This window comes from Barbus barbus (assembly GCF_936440315.1).
Source record: "Barbus barbus genome assembly, chromosome: 38".
Lineage (NCBI taxonomy): Eukaryota > Metazoa > Chordata > Actinopteri > Cypriniformes > Cyprinidae > Barbus > Barbus barbus.
In genome coordinates, this window is record NC_136716.1 from 25,224,854 (window position 1) to 25,242,311 (window position 17,458).

A 17,458-nucleotide genomic window follows, 5' to 3' on the forward strand; every position below is an offset into this window, starting at 1 on the left:
CGGGTTTATAGAAAGACACTGAAGTGAAATCAAATATAATTTACTGGGTCTGTTGTGATTTTATTTGCATACTGATGATTTTGTAAACAATATGGAATAAGTAAAATGTAATTCATTTTAAAATAATTAAAAAAATAATATAATAATAAAATATATACACACACACACACATATAAATACATACATTTACATATTCTTTATTTAATACAGCGTTCAGAAATCGGATTTATTTAATCCTCCTGTTATGTTGTGGGTCAATTCAACTCAAATTCGATTTTCAAACTACTGGTTAAACGATGTTTCTTCTTGAAATTTGGTGAATATTTCTCATTTAGGGCCATTAATGTGCATGCAAAGTTTCCACACATCGATGTGTTTTGGAAAGGCTGTATGAAAATTGGTACAGCTTTTTGTGTCCCATTGGTTTCCATCCAAGTTCCCCAAAAAATCAACACTTTTAAAAACACTAGATTCAAGTAAAAATCTGTATTGTAGGTTGTCAAACACTAAAATATGAAATACTTAAGAACTTTTCAAGAATAATCTTTTCGGAACTTTTCTGAATCATCCAAAAAAAGGTCCAAGAAAAATCAAAGAAAAGTCTTTATCTAGTTGAGTTTGTCAAAGGGTGTTTTTGGTTGCTGTTTTTGGGGATCTCCATTACTAGACTGTTTCAGCACTGAAAAAAGTGTAAGAAACCTATTTTACCCTCACAAGGGTTTTAGAACCAGACATAAAAAGGCAGAAGACGTACAAACAGCAATAAATACTACTACTACCAAACAGACAAAGTACAAATAATGAAATATACTATTTATACTATGTAGTTAATAGAAACTAAGTGTGCAGATAGTCACTACAAGTAATCATGACAAAAGGAAACGGACCAAAAATCCAAAAAAGGACACATACCTCTTTTCTCTCTTTCAGATTAGTAAGCATTACAATAGTAGCTGATTTCTGTTCCCATATCATTCTCCAGAAGTCTGCAACCGTGTCTTGTTTCGGACCTGAAACAGAGGTCATCTTATTGAGTCTTATTATAGCTACTGAAATTATTGTCAGACATGCGACTGCTCACTAAATCTTATTTTTACATTTAGAAGCACTCACCTTGTGCTGCAATGAACTTATTCTTATCCGTATAACCCTGGGAAGAAAGAAGAACTAGATTATAGGACCAACATTTAAATGCAAACGGGGTGCATATATTTTGCTTCACTAAATGATGCAATGCATTACAACAAAACATATGGTTTACATTCACATTCTCAAGAACTGTATTTTGAATAAGTACATATTAACGCATCTTTAAACACTTATGCATTGAATTTTCACAGTGCACTGATGCATTTCTACAGCTTTACAAATCACTTACATCGATATATGATGCATTGATATAATCTGAACATGGAACTCCATCCATCGGTGTTAAAATCACTCTGGAATGGTCATCTGGATAACAGGAAAGACCAAAAAATATGTTTATTTCTATACATAATCACATACTTGATTGCTCCTTCTCGGACCCTGATGGAAAAAGTTCACAAGACAAAAGCTTTTAAAAATTACAAATAAAAGTGCAAATTTAAATGACATGGATGTGGGCATAAGGAACTGAAAGTGATTAATGTTTTATTTGGAGAAGTTGTGTTAGATGTGTGAGGGAGGCAAAATATCACCCAAAATCAACATGTGGGCAACAACAGCACAGATAATCAGTAGATAATCTCCTCATTACAATAATACAGAAATGAAAATCTTTTTTTTTTGTATTAATATGTGCTTATATTATTAATTAGTATTATGTATTAAATAATACATCATTACAATTTGTGTGCTTATTGTTTTTGACAACTTAATAGCCAAATGTTATATATATGTGTGTGCGTGTGTGTGTGTGTGTGTGTGTGTGTGTGTTTGAGAGAGAGAGAGATCGAGAGAGAGAGTTTGTCTCAAGACTCTGACTAAACAGGTGAACAAGGAGAAGAAAAGAAATAAAAAGAGAGAGAATTCTTACAAGGTAAGATGTTGGGATATCTGTTCTTCTCCTTGTTTTCTTCTTTATTGGCCTCTTCACATGTTCCTTGAGTCGAACCCCCTGGTAATGACTGTCAATTATAAAATTATACATGTTAACACCAAACCAATGCCATACCTTCATAATCTAATTTTATATGCCGAGTCGAATAGATCTTTATTAGGATTTGAGACTGTCAGGGAATAACAGATGCTGTACGATTTCTGCTTTATAATTAAAAGCATCCCGTACATTAAATTCAACTGACACTCATTGCAAACTGTGCATTTTATGTTTCATGTGTATACTGAACTCTCTCGTCTCTACACAAATGTGTTGCTGTGGATCACGCACCTGAGACATTATTTGATTTCGCATCATTTTATTGCACTTGAATTGCTACCTAACCTAGCACATGAATTCTTACAGAATTGTGCATTTGAGCAAAACCGATCATGCTGTTCAAATTCCCACCAAACCTGTCATTTTGTTATATCCTAAATGGATGATATTACTGGCGTTTTGTTCCTGTATGTATAGGCCATTGTTTAACCAGCAGAGCCACTTCCATTCCGACTTTAATGGTTTAAGTGGCCATTAAGATTGTTGAGCATAAACATGGTTTCCATGGGACAGAAAATTCACATGGTTCATTCAATGTGCGTTCCTGAATCACCGGCCTGTGAGAGGAGCACATCTTGAATCATGCGTCTAAAAGCAGGAGAGAGGGGCTTTCTCGATTGACTCAATGCCTGATGACTCCTCGCCATCTCAATTCCAGTAATTCTCAGTGGGAAATGAGAGCAGTTGAGCTGTCAGCAAATGTAGAAGGATATTTGCTGATCCATATGAATGCATGCTTCTGCCAGTTAATAATGGCACCATAATGCACCATCAGCTTCTTTACGAGCCGCAAACAAAATAACAGTCTCTCCACTGAGCTGTGCCACGAAACACACTGAAAAAACAGCGGAATGAGTGATGTAATCAGCGTAAACAACAATAATGGGCTATTTTTACAACGTTCAAATCATCATGATTGGTGTTTTCATGAAAAATCTAGTAATTGATAGCTGTGTAATTTCATGAATCTTAATATCAATTTGGTAATGCTTTATTTTAAGGACCCATTCTCACTATTAACTAGCATGCATACTACCAGCATGTTAGCTGTTTATTAGTACTCATGCCTTATTCTGCACGAGCATATTTTAGATATCCCTTAATTCAACAACCTTACTAACTATTAATAAGCAACAAACTAGGAGTTTGAGGCAATAGTCACAGTTAGTTAATAGCGAGAATTGGACCTTAAAATAAAGTGTGACCATCAATTTTGATACCACAGCAAAACATGCTACTGTAATAAATAGATAAATATTAAGCAAAATGTTGATTTATTTGGCATTTAGACTTCTATGATTTCACTATTAAAGTCTTCACTGCATCATTATTAAATACAGTAACATTAAAACTGATTTATTCGGTTAAGCTTCAGATAATTAAAATGTGCTGTTTTTTGTCTCAACTGCATGAATTTGTGTACCAATTTCGATACCACAGCAAAACTATGCTACTGAAAATGGTACTATTAAAAATATACATAAATATTAAATTAAGTTAATGGTTTTTAGCCTTCAGTGATTTCTCAATTAAAATAGCTAGCATTTTCTTCACTGCATCATTATTAAATAATATATTAAAACTGATTTGATGGTGCAGGCCTGTAAAATTAGCTGTTACATATATATATACATATATACATACACATATTTCACATTTTATTCTAAATGGCTTCTGAAAAGCTACCGAAGTTGTGATCATTTTTGATAATTTTCTGCTTTTTTTTGTGTGTGTATGTATATGTGTTTTGATTTTTATTTTCAATGTTGTTTAATCAACTTGGCATCAACATATTTTTGATATCTCTATCCATGACCAATATTCTTTCAAGACACACTCACGTTGTACTCTTCCCGGAAGAGTTTCCCATCATCGGCCGAGCGTATCCGATACTCTTCTTCCAAGTTGTCTACTGGAATGGGGAGATATGTTTTGGATGTGGAAGGGGATCTGGGCAGTAAGACCACCGTCTGTTGCTCTGTGGAAGAATACAGTACATAAATGTTATAAACAAACACTTGAAAAATAAAGAATTTCTAAGAGATTTCATAGCTGAAATACATGTTTTCTACAATCACCTCACAAACACACACACGTTTTACTAATTTGATTGACAGGTTCCACTGTTTGTTTCACTACATAAGTAGTGAAAAAATAAATATCTAACTTTATTATATCTGAAATTGACTTTTTGTTTATAGAACCACTGTTTAAAAACAGAAACGTTCTGATTACTATTTGAGGACTCCACATTCCCTGTCCTTATTTTATATAGTATTTCATTACTGGCGTGTGTGTGTGTGTGTGTGTTATAAACATATAGGTGAGGTGTGTATACATTGTGAGGTGAGGTGTGTATACAGTCTCTAGAGTTAGATTCAGAATGTTAAATTCCATAATTTAGACAAGAAATTGCCCCACATCTAACAGCAGTCTATTAAATACATTTTTATTTGGAGAATATCATGTCAAACTTACGGTCACCCAGGAAACAAATAAACAAACAAACATGCTCACATCATAATTTTATTTCATTTTATTTAATAAAAGCATGCCTTTAGACATATTTAAAGCAGCATATGCATATACCTTCTAAACATAAATCGGAAAACCACCAGTGACCCTCATAATCACCAAAGGAAACCCACAACCATTAGGTCAGAGGTTAGAGCGGGAGAGATATTAGACATTATAGAGTTTAGACTTTTCATGCCCGTTCATGAGACACCACATATACCTGACCTTCTGACGGCCAGACAAGATCATCCTCATCCTCATCTATATATTCCTCTAAACAACATACTGCACACACACACACACACACACACACACACACACACACAGTGAGCAGTGTTACACCAGCGCTTAGACTTAAGTAATAAAACCATTTGTTATTCTGTATTAAAAAAAACATGTTTGCAGACTTAAACACTACTGTTCAAAGCTTCGGGGTCAGGAGGAAGCTTTTTTAAGAAATTAATACTTTTATTCAGCAAGAATTAATTTTATTGATCGAAAGTGACAGTAAAGACATTTATAATGTTACAAAAGTATTCTATATCAAATAAATTCTGCTATTTATTCATCAAATGAAAATACAAAGAGGCACAGCTGTTTTCAACTTTAATAACAATAATAAATGCATATTAGAATCAGCATGAATGATTTCTGAAGGATCATGTGACTCTGAAGACTGTAATGATGCTGAAAATTCAGTTTTGCATCACAGGAATAAATTACATATTAAAATAGATTCAAACTGAAAACAGTTATTTGAAATTGTAATAATATTTCACACTTTTTTTTTTATGTTAGTGTACATCAAGGAGGCAAACAAATGGTGGCACAGAAAGCTGGAGAAAGTCGGTAAACCACTTCCCTTGCACAGGTGTGACGTTCAACTGAACACTGAAACAGCTCTCTGATCGAAATGCCAACTGGATTCAACACAGTCAATGTCATTTAACACTAGCGTGTCGCTTCTCGTCTTGGCTCACGAAATATTCCTCGAGAGAGATTTCCATCAGGATAGTAGGAGAAAGAGTGCAACCAACAACCGGACTCTAGATAAGCATGAAATCTGAGATCTGAACATCTAGAGGACATTATGAGGGTCTGTCTCTCAAGAGAACACTCTGAGATTCTGGGGACTTAATCCCAAATCTCAGTTTGATCTCCATTTAATCTCACTGCTGTCTAAGAAACCCAATTCTGGTTTTAAACACAGCTCTTTAGTGATTTCTGGCTAACCATGCATCAAACAAGCAAACTCTAATAAAAGCAAACAGGAACAACGGTTTAAAAATTAACATTCTTCCTCTTTCACATTATTTTAATCAAATTTGACTATTGTTTGAGGAAATATATATATTGAAACCACAAATAGCATTACAGTTTGTTTCACCCTGTTACACCTCTGTATCTATGAAACAAAACAATAAATAAATTCGCAATATTGATATTTTCTCACTATTATTAAACTAGAAAAGTCTTGACTAAAAGTAGAGTTTAAAAAGGTAACACTTTACAAAAAGGTTCCATTAGTTAACATAAATGAATGCATTAACTAACACTTACAACACATTGGTTACAGTATTTCTGCATCTTTGATAAAAAATAAAACTGTTCATTGTTAGTTAGCTCCAAGTCCATTAAGTAACATTAACAAATACAACATTTGATGTATTAGTAAATTAACTTTAACTAAGATTAATAAATGCTTTAGAAGTATTTTTCATTGTTACAGTAGTTCATGTTACGAACGGCACCATATAGTAAAGCGGAACCGTATAAAAGTCTTTTTTTAGGATAATTGGGCCAGTTTTTCCTCAGTCATCTCAATGGCAGAAAGTGTCACCTGTATTCACCGTACTTAAAGGGTTGGTTAGAGGTTTAGTAAAGATTTTTCCATAAAATCTACAGTTTGTGAAATAAAAATGTGTAAATCAAACACAAAAATGTATTTTTATCAAAGGTTTGGTCATTCATTCAAACATTCAGTAAGCAGATGAGCATAATCCTCAAAAATCACCATAACAACCATAGTATGACCCATAAACCTCAGCCAAAGTCAATTTTTAGTGCAATTATAGAGTGGTTTGATATAGAATAACACATATAGCTCACAAAAAAGCTCACGTCCTGCTCTCAAAACATCTTGAAGCAACAGGAAGCCGAATATAGCACATTTGATAAAGTGAAACTTGCCAAGACAAGTCTTACTTACAACAGAGCTCTCAAAACCACAAGTTGCCTTTATCATATCTTAAATAACTAAACTGGTTCGAAGCAGATAAAGCGACCGCTTACCTTGCTCTTCCAGGATGCCATTTGGTACTTTCTTGTCGACGGCTGTGATGACAGCTTTCCTCTGGTTTTTCAACCTAAAAGAAATGAAGAACATAAGGTTTTAAACATGAAGACAACATATGAGACGATATCCTAACGCCAAATCTGTCTCACCAACGAAAACTCGAGCTCTTTTTCATCAGAGGCGCTGTTTCTCCACAAACACACGCTACACGACACGCTCTCTACCATGTAAAAATCTGAGGGTTTACCTCAGTGAGGCTGTATATGAATAAATGTGTGTGTGTGTGTGTGTGTGTGTGTGTATGTATATGTGACAGCATGGCTCAGTTCCTGGACCCGCCCTTAATCAGAAAGAGGCAGAGCTTGTAAGCATGACAGACATGACAGTTTTTGACTGTGTGTGTGTGTGTGTGTGTGTGTGTGTGCGTGTGTGTGTGTCATACCTGAGGCAAAACCAGGTCAGCAGCCCCAGAAAAAGCACCAAGACGAACAGACCCAGTAGTATGGGCAGGATGGACTGCCCCAGGTCCTCTAAAGGAAGAAGGAGAGGCAGTTAAACCCACAGCGAACAAAAGAACAGGAAACTGGCCCGCGAACAGAGCCGCTGGAGCCGGAACGGCCACACTTAGCTGCTCCACGTTTCAGTGAGGTATGGCAGGCAGTCAAGCCAAGGCATTATTAGTGATTTAATAGAGAGCCCGGTGCTGTTTTGACTGCAGGATAAGCATCGCTCATTCATTTAACAACAGGTCTGACATGAATCACCCGCTTAACCCTGAGATCAGCACTTTACTGCAGCCCAAAATCACAGCCTGCGTAATCCACCACAGATTTAACACAAATCCACACAGCCACACTGATGCTTATGTGATGCAGGAATGCTGAACACGACCAGGGAGGATTCAAAAATCACCTCGCTGAGAAATGTTACACAGCAACAAAAAGCTGGTTTTGGCCACTGAGTTCCCATGATTTCAGTCATTTTGTGAGTAATGCCTACATTGTGAAATCAATTCGGTTTTAATCACTTTTTAAAAAAATTACAAAAATAAGAAATACATTTTAAAAATCTGAAAAAAAAAAAAAGAAGACAATTGTCTATACATGTGACCCTGGACCACAAAACCAATCTTAGGTCGCTGGGGTATATTTGTAGTAATAGCCAAAAATACAATGTATGGGTCAAAATTATCAATTTTTATTTTATGCCAAAAATCATTAGGATATTTAGTAAAGATCATGTTCCATGAAGATATTTTGTAAATTTCCAACCATAAATATACCAAAACGTATTTTTTGATTAGTAATATGCATGGCTAAGGACGTCATTTGAACAACTTTAAAGGCAATTTTCTCAATATTTAGATTTTTTTGCACCCTTAGATTCCAGATTTTCAAAAAGTTATATCTCTGCCAAATATTGTCAGATTCTAACAAACCATACATCAATGGAAACCTTATTTATTCAGCTTTCATATGATGTATAAAGCTCAATTTTGAAACATTGACCCTTATGGCTGGTTTTGTGATCCAGGGTCACATTTATGAAATGACTTATTATTTCTGATAACAAAAGGTCTGAAAAAACAGTTTATAGTTAAGCAAGATATATAACCCTTAATTCAAATTCAAAAAGGAATGAATTAAATAAGTAAGTACATACATATATATAACTGGAAAAATTTAACTGGAATTTCTTTACACCCACAATTTAGCACTATTTGACTACAATATGATGTGACTGACCAATCAGAATCAAGTACTCTTGAGAAGAACATTCTTTTTTTTTATCTTCAGTGAAGGTTAAATAGCTTAAACTATTTCTCGTATATGACAAATTTGGCGCTCTGCATTTAGAACTGAAAGGATTTAGAGAGGAAAACAAGAAGCTCATTTTATTATTAATACTATTAATATGTTAACTCCAAATAATGATGAGCACTTACCATTGTTATTGTCGTCTGTTGAAATGGATGTGTTTGGTTGTAGAGTTGTTACTGTCAGGAAAAAAACAAGGACCATTGTGCCTGCAAAAGCAGAAGAGAACACATCAGCAGGTTATTTAGAAATATTTATATCACTTAGTGTCATTTCCTTAATTAAATGTGACTCTACATTACAGTCTACTCAAAACAACAGAGCAGAAAGACAGTACTATCACTACATGGACAAATATTTCATAACTTCTCCACTAGATGTCACCAAAACTTTTCAAATACAGTTCCAGTCTGAATGCTTTAAACCTGAGATCATCTTTGTACTAATATTTAAAACAGAGCGAGATGCAAACTCATAAACCTCACATTCACACATGATTATTTATTTTAATCTTATTTAGTTTTTGGGATTTTAGGTGTTACACAAACTATCAAGCGGGTTAAACCGAGATAAAACATCCTCACATTTGAATTAATCTGAATTTAGAGGTGTTAAAAGATATAACATGCATGATTAAACCTGAATGGGTATTTTTGGGAAAAGCAGATTATTTATTATGTGACGGACACATTTAGCAGAGGACAAGACTAGATCTTATGCTTATTACACAAATAAGTTCTGCATCATGCTTTTAACCCAAACTAATACTGAAAGTATGTGATGCTTTATAGTAAATCATCCAATAATCAGAGCAAGCTTATCTTCTCTATCTGGAGGGCAGATGTTGTGAGCTGCTTCTGGACAGGAAAAGCCACGAGGATAGCTCTGCTATCAGTGCTGCTCCAGTGAGATAAGATACTCCACAAAAACACCCACGCACAGCCGCTGATGCTCTTCATTGAGAAAATGAAGTGGGTGCTGCTGCTAATTCACTAAAGCAGCACAATGTATATATAACACAGCGCTTGCAGACGGGGAGCCCTGCGGTCCTGCAATGCACACCACTCAACGCCGTAGGTGTTCAAACACCAACACTGCTAAAATATCAGGAATAAAGTAGGGTAGTTCAAATGAAGTTTAATCTAAAATTTTGCATAATTATGCATACAATTTTAGTCTAAATTTGAGCTGAAAGTGAAATGCATGGAGTATTTGCAGCATGAAATCACAACTTATCACAACCATTTAGGATCTCACCAAGAAGTCAACAAGAAACTGCATCCGCAAACATTTTTACTTCTATCATTTGACATATTTATAAGTGAAACTGGATATGCAATGAGAAAAAAGGAAGGGGAATCTATGCATCGGAACTGATCGTTTGCTAAGACCAAGAATATGCTTTGAGTAAGTAAATAAGGATTTCACATTGATTATAAACACACATTCCTGGTCAAAATATGCATAATTTGTTAGTGCAGGTTATTCCTAGAATATACAATAGTTTTTCAGGATTATTTGATTAAAAGAAAGTTTAAAATAACAGCATTTATTTGAAACAGAATTTTTTTTTTTTTTTTTTTTTTCAATTATGTCACTATATTGCAACCTTACTTATTAAAATATTATTTTCTTTCAAAGAAAAAAATAAATAAGTTAAATCATACTGACCCCAATTTTAATACTTTTTTTGTTACTTTAAAGAATCCAAGACCACAAAACAAGACACAAATTTTGTTCATTATACCACAGCTGAACTGCAGAACAACAGTTGAGAGTTACAGCCCCCAAAACATACACTTTCATTTATGCATATAATATAAATTTTAAATCAAATCCCTGATGCTAAAAAAAAAAGAACTATTTTGTGCTGCATTATCATTGCACACGAGTCTTTCTCCCTGGTAACCTCTCAGGCTGCATCATTCATCAGGCAGGGTGTGAATAAAGTGCTTTCTGCATTAGCTGCTGTGATAAAGCGCGATCAAATGCCGCATTTTTCGATAGTATCCCAGAGCATGCTGGAGTCCAGACAGCGGCAGAGAATTTGAGTCGATACAGTATCCCACGGCAATTAATAAAGACCTGAGAGCTGCCTGCAGCAGCACAAAGACTGATGGCAGAATTTTAATGAGAAGAAATGACCCTCCCTGTATCATGCGGTTTGAGGCCGACAGCAGAGCCTAAGAAAACAAGTGCACAGGTAAGCAGGAATATATTTAGCACATGCATGGATTGCATCCAAGTGCATGCAAATAAATGAATGCCATCTTGCAAATTAGCATGTGCTTTCTGTCCAGAGGGATTTCTGTTGGTCTCTGTGGAGACTCCTGGGGTGAGATGCATTGTTCAAGGGCACAGTTTTCCTCAGTGACAACGCTTTTACACACACACACCACCTGCGCATTGGCGTGTTTTTGCTGGGACACAGTGGGGAACTGTTAAAGTAAGTGGGGCAAATCAGTGAGACACATAAATCTTGTGTAGCCACACTTTAGAGCAGCCAATGGACTCCCAAATGAGTCTGACAAATCTGTCCCCAGACTCCAGCGTGTTAATGGACTTGATGTTGGTGTTGATTCCACCACGTCTCTTTGCTTAAGAGATAGAGCTCACCTCAAAAAGTGTCAATTCTGTCATCATCACTCGGATTATTTCTTTTACGAAATACTATAGAAAATGTATAGACTGTCTCTTTTCCATACAATGATAGTGAATGGAGACAGGTGCTGTCAAACTATAGCAAGGACACATTAAATCGGTCAATAGTGACAGGTGCAAAAAAAACATATATCACATTAGTGAAAGTATACTAAAAAACATACAGTGTGACATTTTCTGTGGTTTCTTGAGCTGCAAATCAGCATATTAGAATGATTTTTGAAGGATGAAGTGACACTAAAGACTGGAGTAATGATGCTGAAAATTCAGCTTTGCATTACGGGAATAAATTACATTTTAAAATATATTAAAATAGAAAACAGTTATTTGAATTTGTAATAATTTCACAATATTGCAATTTTTTACAGTACAAATTTATTTACAATTAACTTCTAATTTATAATAATAATAATTTTATTATTATTATAAATTTTATTATTATTATAAATTATTATTATTATATATATATATATATATATATATATATATATATATATATATATATATATATATATATATATATATATATATATATATATATATATATATATATATATATATATATATATATATATATATATATATATATTACGTATTAGATTACATTATTACCCTAACCCTACATTTTAATATGCAATATTTTTTGTGTTTTTAAAAATCTTTGAGCTTTAAATTATGGTAAAGGTACAGTGATCGTAATGTAAAAATAAGAAAAATGACTATGCACAATTACATATTGGAAACTGATACACTAAAAAAAAACTATCTTACAGTATTTCAGCACATAATGGACTAGTTACCAATGTACAGTATTATGCATAAGGTAAACAATGACAAAATGTAGATTTTAGTTGAACTGACACTTTAAACAATATCAACCCTGATGCTAGCTAATTTTTACCTTCACATTATTAAAGTCTCGTTCCTTCATCCGTGTCCCTCACAGCTCTCCGTCAGCGAGCATGTGATGCGTTTGTTCTGGCTGAGCTCAGGACTGGCCTGCTGTCTTTGCCCCCAGCGGATAGGGCACTTCTGAGACTTATTATTGTAAACAGGTCAGGAGGTAAAGCTAGCAGACAGACTCCTTTCATACGAAAGACATTTGCAGATAGCCTCGGGTGAGGCCTTAGCCCGTCTCCAACATCATGTGCCGGAAACGGCCTGGGATGAACTCGCGGAATTAAATGGTAAGTGAAACTATTTCTATGTGTGTGTGTGTGTGTGTGTGTAAGCTGCTAACCATGAATTAATGACGCTCTGCTGTGAGGTTTTTCAGCCCACATGAAAACTCCCAGCGACTGCTCACTCTATAAATGAGGAACGCTCCTTATTTCCTGATTCCATTTCCTTATGCAATCAGTGAATGCAAGAACTAAAGTATATGTACTTTTGTCTATGAAGTGTGCAAATATGTACTTGTGTAGGTCTCAGCACACCTAAATCTATTGTACATACTGTATTTCTCTGCTCCAAAACCTCTAAAAACTGAAACAGAAATTAAACCTTAAATTAGTAGCCGATGTAGATTCAATTTCTACATAGGAAATAATTCAGCTCTCCTAATGGAAAACTTACAGGAGACAACTCAATTCCAACTGAATTTAGTAATAATACAACACAATATGTTAATAAGCATTAAAATATAAACACAAATAAATTGGGTGTAACCATGCATACTGAGTTTTAAAAAATGCAAATAAATAATTATTAAAATTTCAAAACAACAATGTAGAAAACTATATTTTAAAGCATTATTGTAAGACTTGTACTAAAGCTATGAAATGATTATTATCTATTACACACACATATATATATACACATATATACACATATATATATATATATAATAATAATAAATAATAATCATTTCATAGCTTTAGTACAAGTCTTAAAATAATGCTTTAAAATATAGTATTCTCTCTCTCTCCATGCAGACTGCTGACTATACAGTGATTTACAGATTCAAGGAGCTGCTTACTACAGAAAAAACACTATTACTAACCTCTGACACACTCAATCACACTTATCATCAGGTGACTCGTGTCTGTTTTTAGCTACCTGAAAAACACTTCTGAACTGCATGTCAACTAAAAACAGTTTTCTGTTTCTGTTTACAGTAGAGATACGACAGAAATGATAGCAGGGGATGGATTACGAAACGTCTGCATTCAAACACAAAATGCCCACATGCACCGCACCTCAACATGCCAGCGCATGTGTGCACCAAATCAGACAAACACACACACTGCAGCTAAAATAAAAACACAATGGTGCATTTAAAGCTGAAGTCACCACGAGTGCAGAAATAAAAATGCAATGTTAAATTAAAAATGTACTCATTTCATTTTCTAACATAAAGTTAATTTTGGATGCTGCCTGCTGCTATTCAAACCATGCACAATGTTTAAGATGTTTTAGCACTCTTTCCCCCTCATCTCATACTGTTCTATCCTAATAGTCTAATGATTCTGAACTTCACAGAATCACTGTGGGATTTTATCACTCGGTCATACTCTTTTCATCTCAAAGAGAGTGATTCTGCCACATGAAGAGCTCCTCTGCATTAAAAGACTGATATGTGTTAAAGAATCAGTCACTTTCAGAATTATTATATTTTTAATTATTATATTATATATTACTACATTATTTATATTTGTTATATTTTTAGATCAAATATATCAACAGAAAAGGAGTAGGTCTTTTGTTGAAACTGTTAAGTTTAATGAAAAATGCTAATTTAATGCATTAACTAAAATGAATTAATAATGAAAACTATATTTTTATAGTATTTATTAACTTTTGTTAATTCTTCATGTTTGTGTTAGTACAGAGTGCATTAACTAATGTTAACATACAACTTTTGCTAACATACAACATACAAGATGTTAACGATCTAAATAAATTAAGATATTAATTAAGAAAAACTAAATATAGTTAACAAATGAAACCTTACTGTAAAGTGTTATAAGTCCTAAAAAAACAGGCTTCGGTTTCTTCAGGCATAATACAATTTGTTTCTCATTTCTCTTGTTATCTGTATGAGATATGACTCAGACATGTTCTAGACAAGTTTTCAGCCAAATCATCTACTAAACTGAGTCTGAACTTCGCTGGAATGTCTGAGCATTTTTCCCCTGCTTTCTACAATACCACTGTCTCTGTGAATCAGACCAACGGGTCTCTAGGAAACTAAGCGAAGGATATTTGTCCCGGCGGGAGCTGGGATCTCAAGCAGAGTCAACCCTGGACGTCGCATTAAAAACAGCCCCTGGAGTTAAACCAACAGAGAACAAGAGTCTTTTCATTTTATTCTTTTAGATCACATTTAAGATGCTTGTTCCATCTTTGGGTTTTCATTAATATCTCGCCTCATCCTTCCGTCTAATTACTCGGTCGTTCTTTATGCTCTCTTTTCTCGGGCTGGTCCATCTGTCATGTGGGTTTAATACACTGACCCATTTAAGAGAAAGAAACCTCGTTGACTCACCCAATCACATTACACAAACCCACAGCGACCACCAAACAACAACAGAGCATTAACCGCTCAAAGAGTCTCGACTGGCAAGCTAACCGTCCAACCGACTTCCAATAACGCCTTCGGCGCAATGCAGCCTTGCATTAATGCAGGCCGTGAACCAGAGGTCACATAGAGATGCAGCGGCCAGAATGATGCCAGACAGTCGTCTCATCATCTTCCTGAGGGTTGCCATGGAAACGTGACAACCGGTGTGGTTTGATAAACGAAGATTGCGGCCTTGGGCTCTGAGCGACAAACACGCACGCACATACAATCACAAAAACAAATGAGGAAATACCTAAACTCAGTAGGCAACAGTGAAAACAAAACTATTTTGGGGGCAGCTATATTTTATCACTCTGTCGACCATATTGACCACAAAATTCATTCACAAAGGGTATTTTTAGTTTAGAAATTGCTCATTTCGGTCTGGCGCTTGCTGAAATCTTTCCTGGAGAAGCACAAATGACACGAAAATCAATTCTGCTCCAGCCTTCTGCAGATTGAATGATAAGCGGATGCTGGTTATTGCTTTAAACAAGTATATTGCATCTGTCATAGACACATCTCACACAACTAATACGATTGGTTGCCAGATAAATCAGTCTGGTTTTATCTGAGTCCTGCTGAAGCCAAACTGTCAATTTGGTTTTGTGGGTCGGCCAAAAGTGTCATCTTGTTCCAGAGCTAATGGTGTTTTGGGCATGAATAATTTAATTTCTTTTTTTTTTAAACAAATCGATTGTCTTCATTTTCTATATCTTAAAGGAATGGTTTCTGTCAAAATGGGAAATTGTGTCAATATTTAACTGTTTCTTTAAGCACTGCAGTCTAAAAACATAGGAAAAAGATCAATTAAACAACTTAAATACTATTTCTTGAATCTCTTACAAAATCTGCATGAAACATACAGTATATGAACCAATGTTGTTATCGTTAATAAAAAATACTGGAATAATATGAAATATGAGAATTAGATGACAAACTTAAACTTAAAAAATATTTACGCTTCTTATGATTAATTTTTTTTTTTTACAAATGTTGACAACTAATGGAAATAAGCTGAAATTACACGCACCAATGCTGTAATCGTTAATTAAAAATAAAACTATAAAAACATTTTTAGCTCATTGAAATTATATGAAATATGAATATCAGATGATACATTTTTTTAAACTGATTAGAATATATAAAAATAAAAATACAAAACACACAAATAAATAAAAAACTGATATAAAAGACAAATAGTAACAATAAAAATGGCAAAAGTACAAAATTGCTAAAACTAACTAAAATGAAAATGAAAACTGAAGATTCATTTGATTAAAATATGAATACTCATAAGTAATAATACAAAAATAACACTGATATGTCCATAAAAACAACCCAAACATTTTCTTATGAAGCACAAGTAACTAAAGCTCTCCATATTATATATAAGGGGAATATTATTAATTAATCATAACTCTTTATAATCAATTATAATATTTGGATAAGTTAATAGAATTAGCTTGATAAAGCAGAATTTACAGTACAATCAATTGATCAGGACGTCTAGTGAACGCTACAGATGTTTATCTGTAGAAAGGTTTGTCTATGAGTGACAAGGAGGAAAGTTTTGTTTGTATGGGGATTGCGTGGGTTTCAGAAGGGTCCGTTCTTACGGCACGTCACATCTCACATACTTTTGAGAAATAAAACAGTCTTATCAGATGGTTGCCCTGGTAACTGAGCCCTTTAGGGTGCTCTTTCGGGGGAAGGGTCCATAGACCCTCACAGATTGTTTGTTGAATGAGAGGGTTTGCTGGATTATTCATTAAATATAATGAATAAATGTGTGTCTGATTGGTCCAAATGCTACAATATTCAAGAACTCTCCCACAAACCCTCTGCATTGCTTTAAAAGACTTCAAATCATATAAATAACTTTCATGTTAAATGCTTTTTGCCCTTTAATTCTTGATATAATCCTGAGCCGTTTATTTTGTGATTAATCCCTAACTACTTCTCAGAGCATGCTAAAGCTTTTATTTTGACGTAACACAGCAGGTTGAATCAGATCATTCTCACCCTGCTACATCACAGCGTGTGAGCAGAATTCCTCAGAGACGCTTTCCAGATGCCCAGCTCTCAACCTGACGGACTAGCAGCCTGCCGTGCTGTGTGGGAGCAGATTGCCAGTGCCATGTTGTTGATTAAGGTTGCATAAGGCTGTTTCTCGCTCGGATTGGTTTGTGAGAAAGAACTATAAAAATCTGGGCCGCACTGGAATTACACTGAGCGCTATTGTCCTGTTCACACATACACACACACAAACCCCGCTCTCACAACAAGAGGCCACTGATCTGAGTCCCTTCAGGCTGAGTGTGTGTCTCTTTCCCTGTAGGCCGGGTCACATGAGGGGTGGGGCCACTGTCTGCAGTCTGACCAATCAGGGAGAATAAGAGGTAAACATTCCGATACACCTGTCACCTGCACACAGCTGTAACCACCTGTAACAAAATCTG

At 34.8% G+C, this 17,458-nt stretch overlaps 1 protein-coding gene across 5 annotated transcripts in view; it reads right to left on the bottom strand.

The window, feature by feature from the left end:
* Nucleotides 1-17,458, bottom strand: part of LOC306857946 (receptor-type tyrosine-protein phosphatase epsilon-like) — a 76,209-nt gene that overhangs the window by 10,735 nt on the left and 48,016 nt on the right. For 3 of the 5 annotated variants that reach the window (XM_079398241.1, XM_079398238.1, XM_079398239.1), the window contains exons 3-10: nucleotides 8,902-8,982; nucleotides 7,399-7,486; nucleotides 6,953-7,026; nucleotides 3,985-4,121; nucleotides 2,021-2,111; nucleotides 1,379-1,455; nucleotides 1,114-1,150; nucleotides 913-1,010 (exon numbers count right to left, since the gene is read on the bottom strand). In XM_079398241.1, the coding sequence (XP_079254367.1) occupies nucleotides 913-1,010; nucleotides 1,114-1,150; nucleotides 1,379-1,455; nucleotides 2,021-2,111; nucleotides 3,985-4,121; nucleotides 6,953-7,026; nucleotides 7,399-7,486; nucleotides 8,902-8,977 (678 nt within the window). In that variant the 5' untranslated portion in view covers nucleotides 8,978-8,982. Of the gene's footprint in view, nucleotides 1-912; nucleotides 1,011-1,113; nucleotides 1,151-1,378; nucleotides 1,456-2,020; nucleotides 2,112-3,984; nucleotides 4,122-6,952; nucleotides 7,027-7,105; nucleotides 7,294-7,398; nucleotides 7,487-8,901; nucleotides 8,983-12,335; nucleotides 12,580-17,458 lie in introns of those variants that run through there. The other 2 variants (XM_079398240.1, XM_079398242.1) reach the window with 2 other exon arrangements.